Source organism: Curcuma longa, unplaced genomic scaffold, assembly GCF_044706935.1.
Source record: "Curcuma longa cultivar G26 ecotype Majalengka, Jawa Barat unplaced genomic scaffold, ITB_CL_G26_1.1 contig_18397, whole genome shotgun sequence".
Taxonomy (NCBI): domain Eukaryota; kingdom Viridiplantae; phylum Streptophyta; class Magnoliopsida; order Zingiberales; family Zingiberaceae; genus Curcuma; species Curcuma longa.
This window is the reverse complement of record NW_027430805.1, coordinates 19,238-37,848: the sequence shown is the minus strand read 5'-3', so window position 1 is coordinate 37,848 and position 18,611 is coordinate 19,238. Positions and strand designations below refer to the sequence as shown.

Sequence of the window (18,611 nt, the reverse complement as noted above, 5' to 3'; positions counted from 1 at the left end):
ACATAATGTGATGGGTCCTAATTTGTACAGTGGAACATCCATACAATGTAGTGTATCTTTCAAAGACTTTCAACTCCTTGTACGAAAAGAAAGTTTTCTTTTTATCCATGAATCTTAATTTTATTTTATGTTTACCGGTTTAAAATATTAATGAACTATCTGTATCAAATTATATCATAAATATTATCGTTATATTAGATTAGGATGCTACTAAATTATAATTTATAAATTATTAAATTTTATCTCGACTTTTATGCTTCAGACTACTGTTAAGTGGTTTTATTTTCAAATTTTTAATGAAATTCTGGATTAGATTATACCTATTATTTTATTTTGAAAATACGTCTTATCCATTTCACTCTGGAGAATTTACTTGATTTGTCTAGATTTGTTGGACTTCCTGCTTTAGTCATGATTCTCGACTCTCAAGATTTGTTGCTAGACTACCAGCCTAACTTGATCATCTAGATTTCTACCATGCATCCGGTCCTCTTGATCTGTCTGGATTTTTGCTCTGTTTTTGATCATCCTGATTTGTCTGGACTTGCACCTGATGCACTTGACCTTGTTAAGTTTTCTGCCTGATCCTTCTGGTTATTGTATATCTTCATTTACTCTTGAGACATGATTGAATTGATTATTATGGAATAGATTTATTATAATAGATAAAAATCAAGTTTTACAAAGTTAAAATAATATTTTTTTTTATAATGATCAATTATAATTTTTTTAATTTACATTCACTCCCGAGATATAATCGTGGGTCCTCACACATATGATCGTGGGATCCATGTTAGGACGACGGATTCCATTTTTTAATATCTCCACGACTCCACTCACTATATGATATCTTGCTAATGATGTGTATGTCATGAAAGTAAAGGGCAGAGAAGATTGGCAGGATGATACTGATGGAGGCATCGATCATCAGCAAGGACTCCGCCTTCTCCTTAGAGCTTAGAATCTTCATGCTGTGCATGGCTGCCGCTGCCATGGCCGTAGTTATCTTCAACTGCGGGCGCAGCAGCATGGGGCGGAGGGCCAGGAAGGACGTGGTCTACTACGGCAGTGGAGGTGCTCCGGCGTATGCTCCTCCGGCAGCAGCAGCAGCGTCGTCCGCCGCCAGCAAAAGCAGCAGCACCGCTGCCAAAGTTGCAGTGGGTGCGGCTGTGGGCACCGTTGCTGGTGTCGCCGTTGCCGGAGCCCTCAGTAGCGGTGATGCCGGCTGCGGCGGATGTGGCGGAGGCTGCGGAGGAGGATGTGGCGGTGGTTGCGGTGGTGGCTGTGGTGATTGATGCGACATCTTAGTGTTCTGGCAAGTACAACTAATTATTCTTGCTGCAGATAAGTACATGTTTCTTTCTCTCTCTTTTTGTTTTTTCTTTTTTTTTCTTGAAAAGAAAAAATAAATTAAGGCAGGTTTGTTTGATCCGATGAAACGCATCAAGGCACAAGCAGGAAAAAACATATTGCTTTGCCGGTAGAACCATTCCCTCTCTTTCAAAATAGTATATTCTGTGCGAGAGAAATTCATGCTGTCCGTTGCTGTCGCCGTGATCATGTGGATTTAACCGGTGATCCGTCCGATGGAAAATTTTAAAGTCGGTCATCTATAAAATTAATGAATTTGAAGAATTAGATATGATTTTAAAAAATCCTAAATCAAACTGAAAACAAATAAATATTTCATTGTAAAACAATTCACAGCCGCATTGCTTGAGAATGTTTCTTTCAAATTAAAAAAATCATGTGGATTGTTAGATTTGGATCCATAATGATAGAATGAATCTTTGATTGATCAAGCAGCAGTGATAAATAGGGTGAATATTTTAAAGATCGATGTCTCAATATGTATAAATTGCATGAATGATGCAAAAGCCGCAACATTTTGTGAGAAAGCAAAGTATGAAGTTGTAAATTGTGCTAGTTTATTATCTCTTTTTCTTTTTCAACAAAAAAAATAAAATCTATCATCCCATCGATCCCACAACTTTACGTATAAAAAAGTAAAAATAAGCATCATCTTTTCTTATTTAGCATCTCCACAGCTATAGAACTTTGTGCTAAAAATAAGCAAGAAGAGTACATGACATGAGCAAATCCTTGACTCAATTCAATTTCTACTATGACCCAAGAGATCACATTTACAGTCGATCTCCCTGAAACAAATTTATCGAGGAAACTTAAACAAAGCTTTTAAAAGATAACAGTCCTGTCATGTATGATGACAAAAGGAAACTAGTCATCTAAGCTGTAGTACAATGAAACCCCTCAAAATTACGACATTACAGCGCTAGCTGGCTCACCAATTATGGAACTCGGAAGCAAACATCTTGCAGAACAAAGGTCGTGGTGGGTGGCTTTCAGAAGCAGTGCTAGTCGATCTTGACAGAGGAGAAGAGGTAATGAACAAAATAGAATGACACCAGAAAGCCAATGGTGCCGGTGGACAGCATGATTGCGACCGACATTATAAGCGAATAACCAAGATAAAGGATAGCTGAAACAGGGCCACTCAAGCTCCTGAGGTCGAATACCAAATAATTGATGGAGTAGAGGAACACATAGAGGGCAACAGATCCAGAAGCAAAGAAAGCCTTCCACCACCACCTCCAGTCCTCCACACAGAGGTGCATGTAAGTCAGGACAACCGATACTTCAGCACAGACAGTCACCAGCAGAATGAGAACCACAAGGAGGAAACCAAACACATAGTAGAACCTCCCCAGCCAAATGCTTGATAGGATGAAGAAGAGCTCAATGAAGAGGGTCCCAAAAGGCAGAGTTCCAGCACCAAGGATGAGAAGCCACGAAGGGTATTTCCGAGCAGGAATTTCTCTAGGGATTTGGTTGGTTCTAACAGGAAATTGTATTTCCTCAGCTCGGGTGCCCATAAAACCACCTACCAGAGTCAGTGGCACTGAGATGCAGAACCACAAGGAGAGTAGAATGAAATACAATGAGATAGGGATAGCTCCAGTACTCTTGCTTCCCCAAAGGATGAAGTTTAATGCAGTTAGAATGACAAAGACAATTCCGGGGAAGAAACAAGCGATTGACCAGCAGAGTGATCGCCAGCCTTCGGATCCTCCTTTGATGGTCCTCCACAATCGCACACCAACATATCCAGCAACAATGCCGAGGAAAAGATAGAGAATTATCATCCCCGTCAATAGCATGCCACGCGAAGCAGGAGACATGAACCCAAGAGCAGCAAAGACAATTGTTACAACTGCCATACCGGTAATTTGTACGCCATCTCCAATCATGACACAGAGAAGCTTTGAGCATGTTGGCTCTCTGAACACATCACCCACAACAAGTTTCCAGCCAGAAAGTTCCTCATTCATCTGAGCTTGGGCTTCTTTGTCCAGCTCTTCATACCTGGTTAAGTCCCTCCGAACTGTTCTCAAGAAAATTACAAAGACGATTCCAGCCAAAAAGAAGATAACCATCAAAGAGTTCATAATTGAGAACCAATGAACCTTTGCACCCTCCATCTTCAGATATGCATCCCACCTTGATGGCCATCTAATGTCGCTTTTAGCAAATACAACTTCATAGGTAAAAGAGATCTTCTCCTGCTCCCGAATGGTCTGAGACTTGTCAAGTTCCAATGGACAGTTCACAGGCTCAACCTTATCGTACATGTTCAGCTTCAGCATTGCCTCCGGATTACGCTTCACGCTGCAGGGAATCACTTCAAATCCGACAATCTCATATCCATGTTTCTTATCATCAGTTTCTGCAATCATTCCCATCCCCTCTTCTCCTGTGGTCATAACCGCACCACGCCCTTCATACTCGTGAACCAACACCTTAAACTTCAAGTGGTTGATGATGTAGTCTTCAGAGCTTCCGGTTGGAGTATACCCAACAGGAAATCCAGTCCATTGAATGACAATACCGTTCGTCTCAGTGAACCTTCTCACAGGAAGATTGTCTAGTATCATGTTCACTTGGTAGAGATCACGGGTCCTCTGTTTCAAAAGTTTGACCTCATGCTCATTCAATGAATTTGTGGTGCACAAGTAAAGAGATTCATTGACATTAACACGGAATCGGTACGCAGAGTTATCAATCTGGTCACCCATGAGAAGCTCACCCAAATTCTCTGCACTCTTTTTGATTCCACCTTGTGGATGGCAATACGGAAGGCTGTAGTAGCTAAACGGGAGCTCAGTCTCAATGGAGGTGAGGGAATTAACTTTGACATATATGGTCTCCCCTTGCGAGTAAGTGTGCATATAACTACCAGGGAGATAAAATGCATTACCAGAGCCACACAACAGAAGCACAACCAGAAAAGCCAATGAAAAGAATGAGAAAGGCATCCCCGAGGTCGAAAAGAATCCCATTGACACCGTTCTTTTATGCTCTTTCTTCTTACAGCTCAGATCTGAGATCCCAACACCAAATTCCTTCACGATTCACAAGATGATTGAAGAAATCTGCGGAAAAAAAACAAAGCGGCGCGGCATTCAACCCTAAGCATCCATTTTTTTTTCCTTCGAATAGATCAGAAATCTTCTAGGTATTAAACGCGACAAAAGCTACTGAAAAAATATAAGTAAATCAACGCACAGTGAAATCAAATCTAGAAAGAAACAAAAAGCTCTAAATTCTAAGATTGTTTCCGCATCACAACCAAGTAATAAACACCGAGAGCAAAAACTAATAACTCTAAATGGGAAAATAAGTTGTCTCTTCCTTCCGCATATTAAAAACGACAGGTCCCGGCACTGCATTAAATCCGAAAATCACACAGATCTGGAAGATCCGGTCTCCTTGGATCAACAACAAGATGGAGGCGAAAACAACTTTGAGAAAGGATCATAGCGCTTTATTTGGCAGATAAAAACACCAGATCCAGGACTCAAGGTCCGTGGATCTCGACGGAAAATGCAAGGTACGTGCATTGTGGAGAAGAAATTGCATAGATCCGTTGTTGAGGACGAAAGATTACCTCATCGACGGGAAGATCCGACGGCGACACTATTCGAGGAGTTCTCAGATCTATCCGCTCTCAGATCTGTCCGCTGAGTGAAGTTTGGAGACGGAAGAATGAGGAGAACGCAATAAACGTTGGAGAAGTGGAGGCGTGGATCGATGAGCATGAACCGCTTCCTTTGGACCCAGCGATTTATTATTATTGGGTAAAAATCAAATGGGGGACCTTCTCATTTCAATTAAATTCAAATGAGCCCCTCTTTAATAATTTTATTCTAAAAATATTTGTTTATTCAACATTGTATAGCAACTATCGATAGCTACTATAACATATAAAAACTATCGAGTAATTGCTACAATATATTTAGAATAAGTTTAATATTTAAGATTTAAGATTTACATTATATAGAAATTATCCCGTAGTTATTACAATGTGTTTAGAATGAATTTAATGTTTATGATTTATATCGTATAAAAGCTACTGAATAACTGTTACAACATATAGAAGCTATTCAATAATTATTGTTATAATGTGTTTAAGTTGAATTTAGAATTTAGTATCTTAGATCAAAATATTATTTATCAATTTAATTAAAATTATTTAAATATCATTAAAATCATTTTAAAATAGTTGTAAAAGTTATTATATAATTGTTATAATCCTAAACTCGTCCTAAATACGTTTTAATAGTTATTGATTAGTTTTTATACGTTGTAATAGATATTTGATAGTTTATACACGATATAATTTTTAAATATTAAACTTACCTTAAATATATTACAACAGCTATTTAATAATTTTTATATATTATAATAATTATTAATAGCTGCTATAATAATACTAAATGAAAGAGTATTTTGGAATTTTTTTTTTAAAGGACGTGCATTTAATATTTCTTCTCATGCCCTCTATGAGTGTTTTTTTTCCATTATTATTGCTTAAGCCCGACACAGGGGCCTTAGACACTAAAGTAGCTTTAATTAAATAAATTTATTTATTTATTGATCATTAAATATGCTGTTCTATAACATATAAATTTAATTTATGTTTTTATTAATATCAAAATTTTGAATTATTACATTAATTAAATTATAAAAAATATGAGTATAATCCTTAATAACGTAGCTTTTAAAGAGCGTCAAATAAATTATTAAAAATTATAAAATACACTCTAAATTATTTATTTTAAAGAAAATGTATAAAGTATCTGAATTATTAAGCAATTAATCCTTTTATTTTACAAGGATCGAACGGTGGACAGCTACAGGGTTAAATAAGTCATGTTATTATGTCTAGAGATCCTCCCTCCGGTTCCTAGATTCGTGATCTAGATACGCTATCTAAAATCCTCCAATCACTTGCTGCCACCTCATCTCCCACATATCTAGTCCCTCCCTCCCGGTTCTATTTTCCTCCTCACGTTCTCCACCGCCAAGTTCTTCATAATCTCCAACCCAATCCGTTCCACCTCCACAGTCAACCAGAACCAGGCCATGGCTTCCGCCGCTCTCTTCACCTCCTTCGCCGGCCTCCGCCCCCTCAAGCCCATGGACTCCCTCCGGTGTTCCCAAACCCGGTCCGTCCCCGTCCAGTCGATCCGGCGGCCGGGAGCGTCGGTCCGGGCGGAGCTGAGCGCGCCGCTGGTGATCAGCCTCAGCACGGGGCTGTCGCTGTTCCTGGGCCGCTTCGTCTTCTTCGGGTTCCAGCGCGAGAACGTGGCGAAGCAGGTGCCGAAGCAGAACGGGATACCGCACTTCGAGGCCGGCGACGAGCGGGCAAAGGAGTTCGAGGGCCTGCTCAAGTCCAACGACCCGGTCGGGTTCAACCTCGTCGACGTGCTCATGTGGGGGACGATGGGCCACGTCGTCGCCTACTACATCCTCGCCACCTCCAGCAACGGCTACAATCCCAATTTCTTTTGATCAATCGAATCATGCGTCCTTGCATCATCGATGCGTTTATAATGTTCTGTACATTTTAATTTCATGAATATATGACGATGGAATTGCGTGGCCATGGGAGAGCATAGTTTTAAAAACACTAAGAATTCACATAAAATATGTAAACTAGTTTTAAAATAAAGTAACAATTAAGAAAGATAAAAAATCAAAATAAAGGATGATTTCAAAAATAAAGAATTTTGAGATGAGTACCCCAATGAACATTTGAGCATTACAAATGGAGGATAAATATCCAAGACCCAAAATAATGCACTTCGATTCCATGACAAAGATGTATTTATTAGAATCTCGCAGCTGAGCAACATGTTCGGGGAGGGGAGGCTCTCCATCTGTATATGATGCCAATGTGTTTGTTGCTGATATCAAGAACTGCAATGGCAAAAAAACATTATGATCGATAGAAGATGCGTTACTCGGGTGGGTCACTTGAAGGGAGCAATTATTCTTCTCCTAAACTTGGGAGTCTCCCTCTTCAGATACATCTTCTCCGTGTCATTCAGAGCGCGGCTTGATCCATCGGGCAAGCTGACAAACCTCACGCCGCCGCCACTTCCACGTTTATCGCGGGGGCCTAACTTCTCGACAGTGAAGTTCCAGCCTTCTGATGGTCGCCTTCTGCTATACTTGTGCCATTTGACCTCCCCAGCAACCTTGGGAAAAAAAAAAAAGAGAATGAGCAGTCACATGCCAAGCTACTCGAATTATTCAGAAAAGTCTATCAAAATACACCATAATCGGGCTTGGCAGATCAATTAAGAAAATGGCATCACTCAGCATGTTTAAGGATATACTTTAATTTTCTTGGAAGAACAGCATGTTAAAGGATTCTCTTATTCACAACAGCAATTACAATTACTCAATATCAGTGAAGATCAATGCAAACAGCCAAATATTGGAGCTGCTTTTTAACCATAATAGCAAAAGAGGAGCATAAAGCCTTGAAAACTTGCCAGGCCAGGTTCTGTTGGAAAGTAAACCTAAAGTTTGTTTACTTAGAGGACCAGAGTCCAAATAGATGTAAAGGAGGGAAAGTAGTCATTTCTCTTTTCTACTTTGGCAGAAGAACAACAAGCTAGCAAAAAGAAAGAAATAATTTAGATATCTAATCTTTTCCCCTCACAGTTCCTTCCAGAAGTGTGTGGAAGCAGTATGCCAAGTTGCATGTCTGGCAACAACAAAATCAAAGGATTAGATTTATCATTTTCTCTCATTTCCTCCCTTTCTTTTACTTCTTCAGGTAGACAAAAAAAAAAAAAAATTCCCTACTCTTCCTCCCCCTCCTCCCTTACCTACTAGTCTTCCTTTCTTTCCCTTCTTCCTTCCCTCAAGTAGATACAAAATAACTGATTCCTCAGCTTCATCCAGGGACAGCCATCTGTTAATTAAGTTAAATGCTTCCATCTGTTTTATTTTTCTTGAACATTTTCTGTTGTAAACCTATCCAAAAAGCAGCTAAAGCTAAAAAATTAAATAACCAATTGCGCTATGTGAGGCCCAATGGATAATCACTTACGGTCAAAATTTGGTAACCCAAAATTACATGGCAATAAATAATTAAGCTGACTTGAAGATAGTTGATTCATGTGGCCACTATATGCCATGACAATTTGCCCATAGAAAATAAGGGGGAAAAAGCTGTTGCGCTGATGTGTAATATTGAAAAGCAGAAGACCAAAGAAAAAAAAGAAAGCTAGCATACTAAACTTCTCTGATCCCTTACATCCAAGTAAAAGAAATATCAAATATTAGGCGAACAAATGGAACAACTAAATATGTGAATAATGACTGAATAGACTATTTGCTTGATATATCACGGATCTAATCCACAGTGAAATCATTCAATTTGTATTTGATATTAGAAACATTCACTAATCTCTATATCATATGTTTCTAGCGTTAGTAATGCATCCTTCTGCATTGAATGCGGTAATGAAAGTTTTCTTAAGAGAACTTACTTTCTTCTTGTTGAAGTTCAGTCTTTGCACAAACTCTTCATACAACATTTGATCTTCCTTCATTGAGATCTCATAAAGAACTTCATCAGGGTCCCTTGTTATTCCATCCCAGTCCTCAGGCATAACCTTGAAGTTAGGTTTGTAAGGAAGAGAGGCAACATGAAATTCCTTATCATGGGAAGTGAAAAACCTGCAATTTCATAAAAAATATATATACATATAAAAATATCTAACTTATATAAAATTCACTATAACCATACATAAACTCCTTGAAACAAATTCACAATGGCTCGAATGTTTCATTAAAGGATAAAGTAACCCCCTGCATTTGAAATCAAATTAAATTGTTTGCATATCCTGATTCAATACATGAAAAAAGCAAATATATTCCAAAACTAGCAAGACACTAGTGAACCATAGATGTTATCATGTAATACAACACAAGCCTGTGAGTTCCAATTATTTGGCATTAGCTACAAGGCTCAAACTCTAGACAAATATATCACCAGTAGTATTACACTCTATAAAGTTACTCTTAGAGTAGCGTAAGTAGAGTTATTTTCTCCATGTATTCCTCACATAACCCTATTTGATTAAACTTTTCTAAATTATAATTTATTGATTATTTTTTGGGCATATTCATGTCATCTTCTAATTTCTATCTTTTAACATCTGTTAAAGTTACACCTAGCCTCTCTAGATAGTAGCTCTTTAGTTTTTCTCAGAAGCTCCTACATCAATCTAAACATTCTCATCTTTGCTGTACACATTTATGGTATGTGTTTTTCTAACTAACCAACACACTGACAAGTCTTTCTTTTAACATAATGCACATAGTGGTGGCACAAGGCTCTAGAAGCTTCTCTTAATTTTAACCATCCATTTTATCCATCTTATTAATGATATCTTAGTGTTGAATAATGGATCCAAGATATTTAAAACTCTCACCGCCACCCCTCACTTCTTTTCTTATTGGCAAAACTATATTTCAAAAATCTGATTGCAATTCAACTTAGTTTAAAACAATTTGCTCTCAAGCTTCTCACATAATTAAAGCTTCATGATAATTATAACTAAATTTTCATCAAATAGCACACTATCATTTACAAATAATGTACAACAAGAAGGTTTATCATGAATTTAACTAGTAGGTACATACTATTAAAAGATAATAAATTGATTCTTCATCAAAATTATAGAGAAGCCATTTATTACACCCCTAGTAACTCTAATACTGGTATTGTATATACTCTTTCTCACATCTACATATGAAAATAAACTTTTCTACAAATTCATTGATTGTGTTATTGAACAAATAACAACTGCTAAAATATTTTAGGTATGAAACCAAATTGTTTTTTTTTTAAATTCTATTTCATAACTTATTCTTCTCTTAATTACTCTTTTCTAAAATGTCATAGGGTGTGACTCACCATTTTAGTCATCTATAATTAAAACATTATATACCACCTTTGGTCTTATAAATTGGTACAAAAGAATTTCTCCAATTATTGAGCATCTCCTAATTTCTTACAATTTTATTAAATGATTTATTTAATTAAATTACACCTTGGTCTCCCACAATATTATGAACTTCAATATGGATATCATAAGTGCCTACACTGCATATTTTTTTATCTAATGTTACAAACAAATTCATGATACATAAAATTACTTGTAAAAAATAGTTCTTCATCTTTTATAGATATTTGTCACAAAAAGTTATATTATCAAATATCAAAAGCAAGTTTATTTTCCTATAATGTACAATATCTCATAGCCAAGGCATGGAAATGTTTCCAGTCCTTGACCACAACATACCTAAATATAGCTGTTGTCAATTTCACAATTCCAGATCAACTTCTCTCAAAGTTACCTCATCAATCTCATAGTAGATTTGAGGATTTCAGATCTATGCCCAGATATTGGAAAAAACAATTTTTATTCAACTGTTGGTATAAAGGTTAAGAATATATAAATGAAACACACATTATACTCCGAAAATGAAGGGGAGAAAGCATGACTATTACTTCCATTACTGCTAAATTCATTTTCAAAATCAAATAGTACCAATTTTGTAATATATATATATATATATATATATATATATATATATATATATATATATATACCAATCCATAGCAGCCGTGAGTTGCAGCCTCTGCCACAACACACCGACTGCATATTCTTTCCAACCTTGCAAAGTAAATATCACAATAAATTTTAGAGGGACAGTAAAAAACAATCTTAAATTGTTAATCAATAAAAAATCCAAGTAGTCTATAGCCAGGTGAATCTCATGAGCATCACTCCTATGGATAATTAACTTGGCTTCATGACAAGTACCTAACAATTAGTGTATAGTAGCAAAAGAGAATCTCTTCTGTACCTTCTTTGTCAAAAATAATTCATCATGTAGTACCACAGGCATATGGATGGATGTCAACCAATACTGTACAGAGTTAAACCTTAAATCGATAACAAACAATAAAAAATGCACCCCTTCAAGTCTGAAACTAATTGAAGAATAATAAATATCATCATTCATACAGTGCATGGAAGAAACTAATTTTCTAAGCCAAAAACAAGCATTGTAATCTTATAAACCCTGATGATTATTGCAAAAAAAATGTTCCTTTCAAGATTCACTACGATGAAAAAAATGAAGCTAGTTCCGTATGTCAAAATATCTATTCCCTAATAGGGCATTCATATCATAAGAAATCAAAGGAACTTCCGAAGCATGCATTTGCTGCAAATCAAATTCTGTCGCATTTGAACAAGAAAAAAACCTGACAAAAACATGAACTTTGTTTTGTTTTCTTGCAGTGAGTATTGGTTTGATGGCCATGAACTATTGGCCAAATTATTAAACTCAAAGTTAGGTGATAGTAGACTCATTAGTGACTTATACACCTCAAAATTGGACCAAAAAATCTAAAATGGGGCTAATTAGTTGTCAAAATTTTCTCAAGGAATTAAACACAAGAAAAATAAGTTTTGAATTAAATAATTCAAATTGCTTTTTTCTTTGCCAAAATGACACCTCCATAACTATCCAATTCTACTCTAGTTTTTTTTTCTTTTCATGTATCATCCCCTCTTAGATACTAGTTATCTATTCAATATAACCAACTAGTTTCTAGAAACTTTCTACAAAATTCAACAACCTATGCAATCAGCATGAGCTTTAATGCTATGCATCAGAGTTCAGATAGCACGAACTATACTGGAGGAGGAAAATTAAGCAATAAATTATTGGAAGAAGACTAGATCTTGTTCCTGAATTAACTTACTCAGGGAAGTTATCCAGCAAGATCTCGATAGAATCATCCAATGGCTTGCCCCGCTTCTTCTCCTCCTCTTCCTCCAACTGCTTCAGCCATAGGATGGCATGCACCCTCTGCCGCATGATCCGGTAGTCCTTGGCTAGCTTCTCCACCGTGTACACCTCTGGGTTTTCTTTATGGAGCCGGTACATCTCCGCCTTCTCGGAGTCCTTCAGATACGCTCCCCTAATCCCAGGTTCCCTTACCTGCTTCAGAAGCTGGCACGTCTCCTTCATCCTCTCCCCCCACCCATCGACGAATGCCTTGTTTTGCTTATTGTCCTTCTCCAGTGCCCGCATCAGTTCGTCCTCCTCGTCCATAGTTTTCACCTGGTCCACCAGCTCGCTCGTGGTGGGATTGACCCGGCGACCCACGGCCTGCCCATCAAAGTGATCCTTCGTCAACCCTGTGGACCACGAAGAAACCTCTCCCCAACCTAGGTCGCCGGAGGCAGCGGACTGGGACTGGTCGGATCCGTCCCAGATCTTATCCCAAGCTTCATCCTTTTCTCCTCGACTAGCATCCCCGTCGCCGCCGCTTCCAGATGAGGAGACGGAGAAGTGCCGGATCGAGCTCAGCGCGACCAATCCAAACACATGGCTAGAATCGGCAGATGGAACAGGAGCCGAGGGTGCTTTGGGGACGGAGGAAAGGCTGCGCCGTAAGAGGAGGGTTCGGACGGACGACAACATCTCCGATCGAGAAGCAACAGAACTGTACAAGGATTTTCTACGACTGCGCAGCTTCTTCTTCCGTGATCGGAGATGGATCTTTGAGGGTTTCAATCCGTCGCTAGGGTTTTTGTGGCTTCGCACGTGGCGGTGATCCGCCCACCAAATAAAATCCCAGGATCAGAGCCGTCCAGGCTTCGCTCAGTGGCGGCGACTCTCTGAACAAAGCTTCTGTGAACCGTTCGATTCTCCACCAAGACAAAGTTAGTTTTCATTTTTCTTTTTCGTGGGAAATTTTTCTTTACTTAATTAAAAGGCTTTTTTTCTTTTAAAAAAATTAAAAGAGAGTCTAGAACTATCGAAGGGTCACTTTTTATTTGATCATTTTATTTAAACTGCCAAATATACTCTTCTACATTCACTTCCATTAATGTTCTCTTACTCGTTCATTAAGAAACACATTTGAATATTTGTTTACAAATTTAGTGGTGAAAAATTAGTTTTCATAACTAATAAATTGAATAGGGATAGCGGTTATTTTATTTTATGAGTAAATCATTATAAATTATTTTCTCAAGTGAATAAAAAATTAAAGGATTTGTTGGTATGATGAGATAAAAGTGTTAGCTTGTACATGAGCTGAGTTCATGGATGTAAATGCACGAACACTAATTCAAATATGCATGAATGACAATCTATATGAAAATTATTGAGTGGTAAAGAAATTAGAATTGATTCTCTTCAGTAAAAGGTGGAATCCGCCACTCTAGCGATCCCACATAGTCGGGCCTACAACCATCTATGAGGAGGTAAATCGAGAAGTTGCAGTTGATCGTCGAGATTCAACCTTTACCCACTTCAATAAATCTGTTCTATTGTAACCAACTCAACTATGTCCCGAGGGCATCAGAATTGATTCTCAATTCATAATCACATCTCATAAATTTATTTTGATTTTTTTAACCCTCAATGGTTCCACACGGATTAACATTCATGCATATTCGACTTAGCATTTGTGTATTTACGTCCATGAACTTAACTCATATACGAGCCAATACTTTTGTCTGATCATATTGAACTAACCCTTCATTACTCGAATAATTTTAGAGATTAATTTCTTATTTACTTAAAGAATTAACTTACTATGATCTATTCACGAAATCATCATCACACCCCTATTTAATTTATTGGTTACAAAAACTAATTTCCCAACAATTAGACTACTTTAGATACATTTATCAATTTTAGGCAAAAACTACTATATGATGCTAAAACTACTCCATTATTTACAATGAGGTTTTTTTCTACCATGAATTATTTACTAGTTCTTAGAGTGCTCATTATCATATAGTTAATCAAATTTTAATTAGCTTTTTTTGCTAGATTGCCATTTATTATGTGATTGATTTGTCACATTCAAATTAATGATAATAATTGAGATGTATGTAATAAAATGTTTATTATTTGTTGCATCCAAGTGTGCATCAATGCTTCAAATTTTGACAGAGTTTATGGCTGGAATTTGATAATGTTGATGATGATTAGTAATCGCTAGAAATTAGTTTTATAATCAATTAATGAAATAGGGATATGAATGGACTGTTTCGTAAGTAGATTACTAAAGAAAAAGAAGAAGAAGAAGAAGAAGAAGAAAAAGATAATAATAATAAGCCTCCACAGGTTTATACTAACATAAAACTAGCTGCAGTCTCTGTTGATGCATCATGTTTTGGTTACAATTTAGCAGGTCAGAGGAAAAGGAAAAGTAAGTATCAGCTAAAGAAAAGAATTAAGTTTTATTTCTGATATCAGTGCATATTATCATTAGCAAACCACAAAAAACAACATTTATTTTGTTATTCTGGAATTGAACTTAACCAAAGGGATAACCATCTTTGCTTCTGCATTCTACAACAGTGGTAGGTTTGCTCATCATCTGATGATAAACTGACACAGAATTTGGCACATGAAGTAATGGACTTGGCAAAGGTTCCTCCTTGAGCTCTACTTTATGCATCATGTATCCTGCTTCAGTCGGATGCCCATGGCTTCGAAATGAATGGAGTGGAGGAGCAATTGGCATCTTCACTGCTGCCATGGGATTGAATCCAGCCATAGCAAGGTTGGCCAAGCTTGGCTGTTCCATTGCAAAAGGAAAGCTGGTAGCAGTTCCTAACTGATCTCTTGGCGGAAAGTTGAATGCGGTGAGAGGAGTGTGAGTGTTGAATCTTGCAAATCTGTCTTGGATTGGCTCATGCTTTTGCAGAAGACTGAGAGGTTGGGTAGGTGAACTAGATGCTGCATTTGAGGGGGCAGAGTTTGGATGACTGCTTCTTCTTGTCGTTGGGGCTTCGTGGTTATGTTTGCCCTCATAGGTCGTGATCACTGATTTGAGATCATGTGAAGCCCTCTCGATGTGCTTTCGGACCAAGCACCCAGGGTTGGTGCACTTGTAGTAACTCCTGCAACCAAAAATTGCATCTTGATGTTTGAGGAAGAGATTTTATAAGCTCAAGACAAGACACCAAGAAAACTAGGTCTGGCAGTTTCAATGTGAAGATAATAATAAGAAGCCATGTTAGTCTCAGCTGTTTGAGATTGTCTATTGGATTTTATTTCGCTATTAAATGCTGTTCATTTATCACTCTATCATGGCACATACCTTGGGTTTGGGTTTCCTTTTACAACCTTTTGACCATATTTTCGCCAACGAAATCCATCATCAAGAATGTCGATCTCAGTTATTGCCTGAATCACAATTCTTGGTTCACGAATTGTTCTTGAAGCAGCATTTATCTCAACAGCACAAGCATCTAGCTTCCTGAATCAGAATGAAAGAAAGCAAAACAACTGAGTTATGTTGGACATGGACACGAATAAATAGATTACCGAATTTAGCCCCAAAGATAGAATTTTTCTTGCTCAACAAAGAGAAGGCAAACTTTAAGTGGTTGCAATATTTAACCTAGATTTTGACTCAGGTTCATCTCTATCACCATCACCACCAAGGGAGATGCTGCCATGGGTTTCTCGATCATCTTCTTCATCATTGGACATTGTGGAAGAACCACCAATAGAATCAGGGGATGAATGATTACCATCTTGATTCTCTTGCAAGGTGTTAGAAGCATCACAGAATTCAGCAGCAACAGATGCAGCTGAAGTAGCCTCCGGTCCATCCCCCAAACAATCTTGGCATCCATTTCCACTTTGAAGGATTCCTTTTATTGGGTTTTCGTCAAAACTTGCTTGTGAGTCAGGTTGTTCTGCGCCATCACTCTCGAGGTCATTTAATGGGCTTGAAGAAGGAACACCAACCCGGCGATTAAGGCTAGGCTTCAGGTGGTTGTGGAAACCCTTGTAAATTATCTCAGTGATTCTGCCTTCAGGAGACCGCTCCACTTTCTTCTTCATCTGACAATTCGGATGCGTGCATTTGTAGTAGCTTCTTGGACATTCACTACCCTTTACTTGTTTCTGCCCATATTTTCTCCAATTATATCCATCCTCAGCTGGAGTCCCAAGTGCTGCAGAGAGTTCCCCTCTTGGGCCTGCTCCGTTTTGCTCGTCACTCACCACAACAGCATCCAATATTTGCTGGTGTAGGATGGCATTATCTGTAGTATGTTTTCCATCAATTGTAATAGAAGAATCAGATTGAATGCAGAATTCCGGCTGGTATTGAAAATTCTTACTGCCAGTTTCAACATTTCGTGCCTCTGAGGGAATTTCCATCTGAACATACTCTTCAATGCTTGGTAGATCAAGCTGAATGGTAATGAAAAAAGTAACAACATTAATATGGACATTTGTTAGCAAGGAAAGCTCTAGCTATGCTTGGTTCGCACAAAAATCTATTTCATTCTTTATGAAATCCAATACATTAGCTATTCCTGCATTCGGCTACAAACTCATCCTGGAATACCAATTTTGATAGGACATTCTAAATATACATGTCCATAGAAATGATTCAAGAGAAAAGTATGAATTCATAACTGCATAAGTCATATACAAGTTACATCATATTACTTTCCTCACCAATCTAGAGTGATGTGAATCGGATTCTAAAGGAATCTTGAAAGTAAATGCTTCAAAGATGTCTTCAAATATGTTGTATTCACTTTTTGTAAACACTGTTGAACATGAGACAGGCATTGTGTTTGAAGAAAGATACTCCAAAAATTCAAGTTTTCCTGTGGTTAGAAATGGTTGATCCTAGAAATATGACACTTGTGTATCAATTTTCAAGAGGTATGATGCACTCGTTCTAATTCATAAAAGTACTCATTCGCCAATCTCTACAGTGATGATAACAAGATATAGACATCACTACCAGTTCAATGGCTTCATGCCATTGATCATAGGAATAGTCAGTGGGTGAAATCCATTTTCTTGAACTCTTTTTTCAAGAAAACTATGTAATATCAACAAGTTTGTAGAATAAGTATCAAAGACTATTTAGCATCAACAACTTTGTGATTATTGAATAAGATTGAAACAAAACCTCCAAATTTTTTCCAAACTAGATCCATTAGAATTTATACATGCATCGTTAATTCACTATAAAACCTGATAAATACAAGGTAATGGCGGGGGTAGCATCTCACCGATATATCCGAAAATAAAGCTGGAGACTCCAACAATACGGTAGGACTGAGACCTGGTGGAATTGTCAGATAAGGCGAAGGAATTTCCAAGGATGAAATTGTGCCAGTGGATGGAATGTTATCTGTATCAAGCTTTGGAACATTGAAACCTTTTCTTGTTGCCATCCTCTCTGCAAGCCCTCCAATTGAGCTTGATTTCGGTTGAGGCGAGAGGCCATTAAAGGAATTGGCTCCAACCTCGCCTTCTGTTTTTGAGCTCACATTCACCTTTTGGTTTCCAGGGTTCCATGAAAGCCCCAAATTTCCATTCTCTACCAAGAAAGCTGGCAATGATCTAGAGCCAAAATCTTCAGTCGAAGAGCTTGATAATAGGGTTCTTGAGCTTGCATTTGGAGGCAGCCAGCTACCGATCATGCCGCTGTTATTATCCATCTCAACCATTATCTATTCAGCTTTCATCCTGATTCAGCTGAAACTTTGGCAGAATCTGAATAATGAAAAGGAAGAAAGAAAAAAAATTCTTATCGCACAAAATTTTAAATAATTGACAACGTGAACAAAGTGAGGACACACCTTTATTTACAATCATGTGCGCGAGAAATTAGAACAAAGAGGAGCAATACAAAAGATTCATCTTTTAGGCAACAAACAGCTTCTCACCTCAATTCGAAATCTTCCGGGTGGAACGCTCGGCAGCAAAAAGCTACCAACTTTAGGGCAAATCACGGTCCAGCAAGCCAATGCAGCCACTAAACAGCCGAGACGAAGCTACCAAAAGCAAGCAAATTTACAATTTTGAAGCCAAGCTCGGAGCAGGAAGGAATAGGAACGACCAAAATGGCATCAATCGGAAGGACGGAAGGGGAGAAAAAAAAACACAATCTCTTTGGAAAAGAGACGTGCGAGCGGTTAGGGCGAGAAAGGAGGAAGTAGCTTACAAATAGGAAGGAAGGGTGCGTTGGGAACGAGAGACACAGCGCGCTTCTCGTCGACAGTGCGATCGCCGTCACTGTTTAAATTTGCATAACTACATTACAATAACAACTCTTCAATTATAAAGAAACAAAATTGCCGCCATGAAAACAATGAATTAGAATGAAAAGCCGTATAGAGATCGATCGAACCTGGAGAGCTAAC

The 18,611-nt window shown here is 37.8% G+C and overlaps 4 protein-coding genes across 5 annotated transcripts; 1 reads left to right on the top strand and 3 right to left on the bottom strand.

The window, feature by feature from the left end:
• Window positions 1–1,999: 1,999 nt before the first annotated feature.
• On the bottom strand, window positions 2,000–5,103 carry LOC141816845 (transmembrane 9 superfamily member 12-like). Its single transcript, XM_074704575.1, has 2 exons — window positions 4,967–5,103; window positions 2,000–4,451 (listed from the first exon to the last, which is right to left on the bottom strand). The coding sequence occupies exon 2, from the start codon at window positions 4,356–4,358 to the stop codon at window positions 2,376–2,378; it is 1,983 nt and encodes a 660-aa protein (XP_074560676.1). The 5' UTR covers window positions 4,359–4,451; window positions 4,967–5,103; the 3' UTR covers window positions 2,000–2,375.
• Window positions 5,104–6,388: 1,285 nt separating this feature from the next.
• Window positions 6,389–6,967, top strand: LOC141816848 (photosystem I reaction center subunit V, chloroplastic). Its single transcript, XM_074704579.1, has one exon. The coding sequence runs from the start codon at window positions 6,445–6,447 to the stop codon at window positions 6,871–6,873; it is 429 nt and encodes a 142-aa protein (XP_074560680.1). The 5' UTR covers window positions 6,389–6,444; the 3' UTR covers window positions 6,874–6,967.
• A 103-nt stretch (window positions 6,968–7,070) lies between these two features.
• Window positions 7,071–12,954, bottom strand: LOC141816846 (protein GAMETE CELL DEFECTIVE 1, mitochondrial). Of its 2 annotated transcripts, XM_074704577.1 has the most exons (4): window positions 12,164–12,954; window positions 8,868–9,057; window positions 7,326–7,562; window positions 7,071–7,241 (listed from the first exon to the last, which is right to left on the bottom strand). In XM_074704577.1, exons 1-3 carry the CDS (start codon window positions 12,886–12,888, stop codon window positions 7,335–7,337), a joined length of 1,143 nt encoding a protein of 380 aa, XP_074560678.1. In that variant the 5' UTR covers window positions 12,889–12,954; the 3' UTR covers window positions 7,071–7,241; window positions 7,326–7,334. The 2 variants fall into 2 exon arrangements, with proteins under 2 accessions (XP_074560678.1, XP_074560677.1); XM_074704576.1 differs by having other exon boundaries at window positions 7,071–7,562.
• A 1,786-nt stretch (window positions 12,955–14,740) lies between these two features.
• Window positions 14,741–17,915, bottom strand: LOC141816850 (putative WRKY transcription factor 2). The gene is made up of 5 exons (XM_074704580.1): window positions 17,475–17,915; window positions 16,897–17,082; window positions 15,833–16,635; window positions 15,530–15,688; window positions 14,741–15,329 (listed from the first exon to the last, which is right to left on the bottom strand). Exons 1-5 carry the CDS (start codon window positions 17,913–17,915, stop codon window positions 14,741–14,743), a joined length of 2,178 nt encoding a protein of 725 aa, XP_074560681.1.
• Window positions 17,916–18,611: the final 696 nt, after the last annotated feature.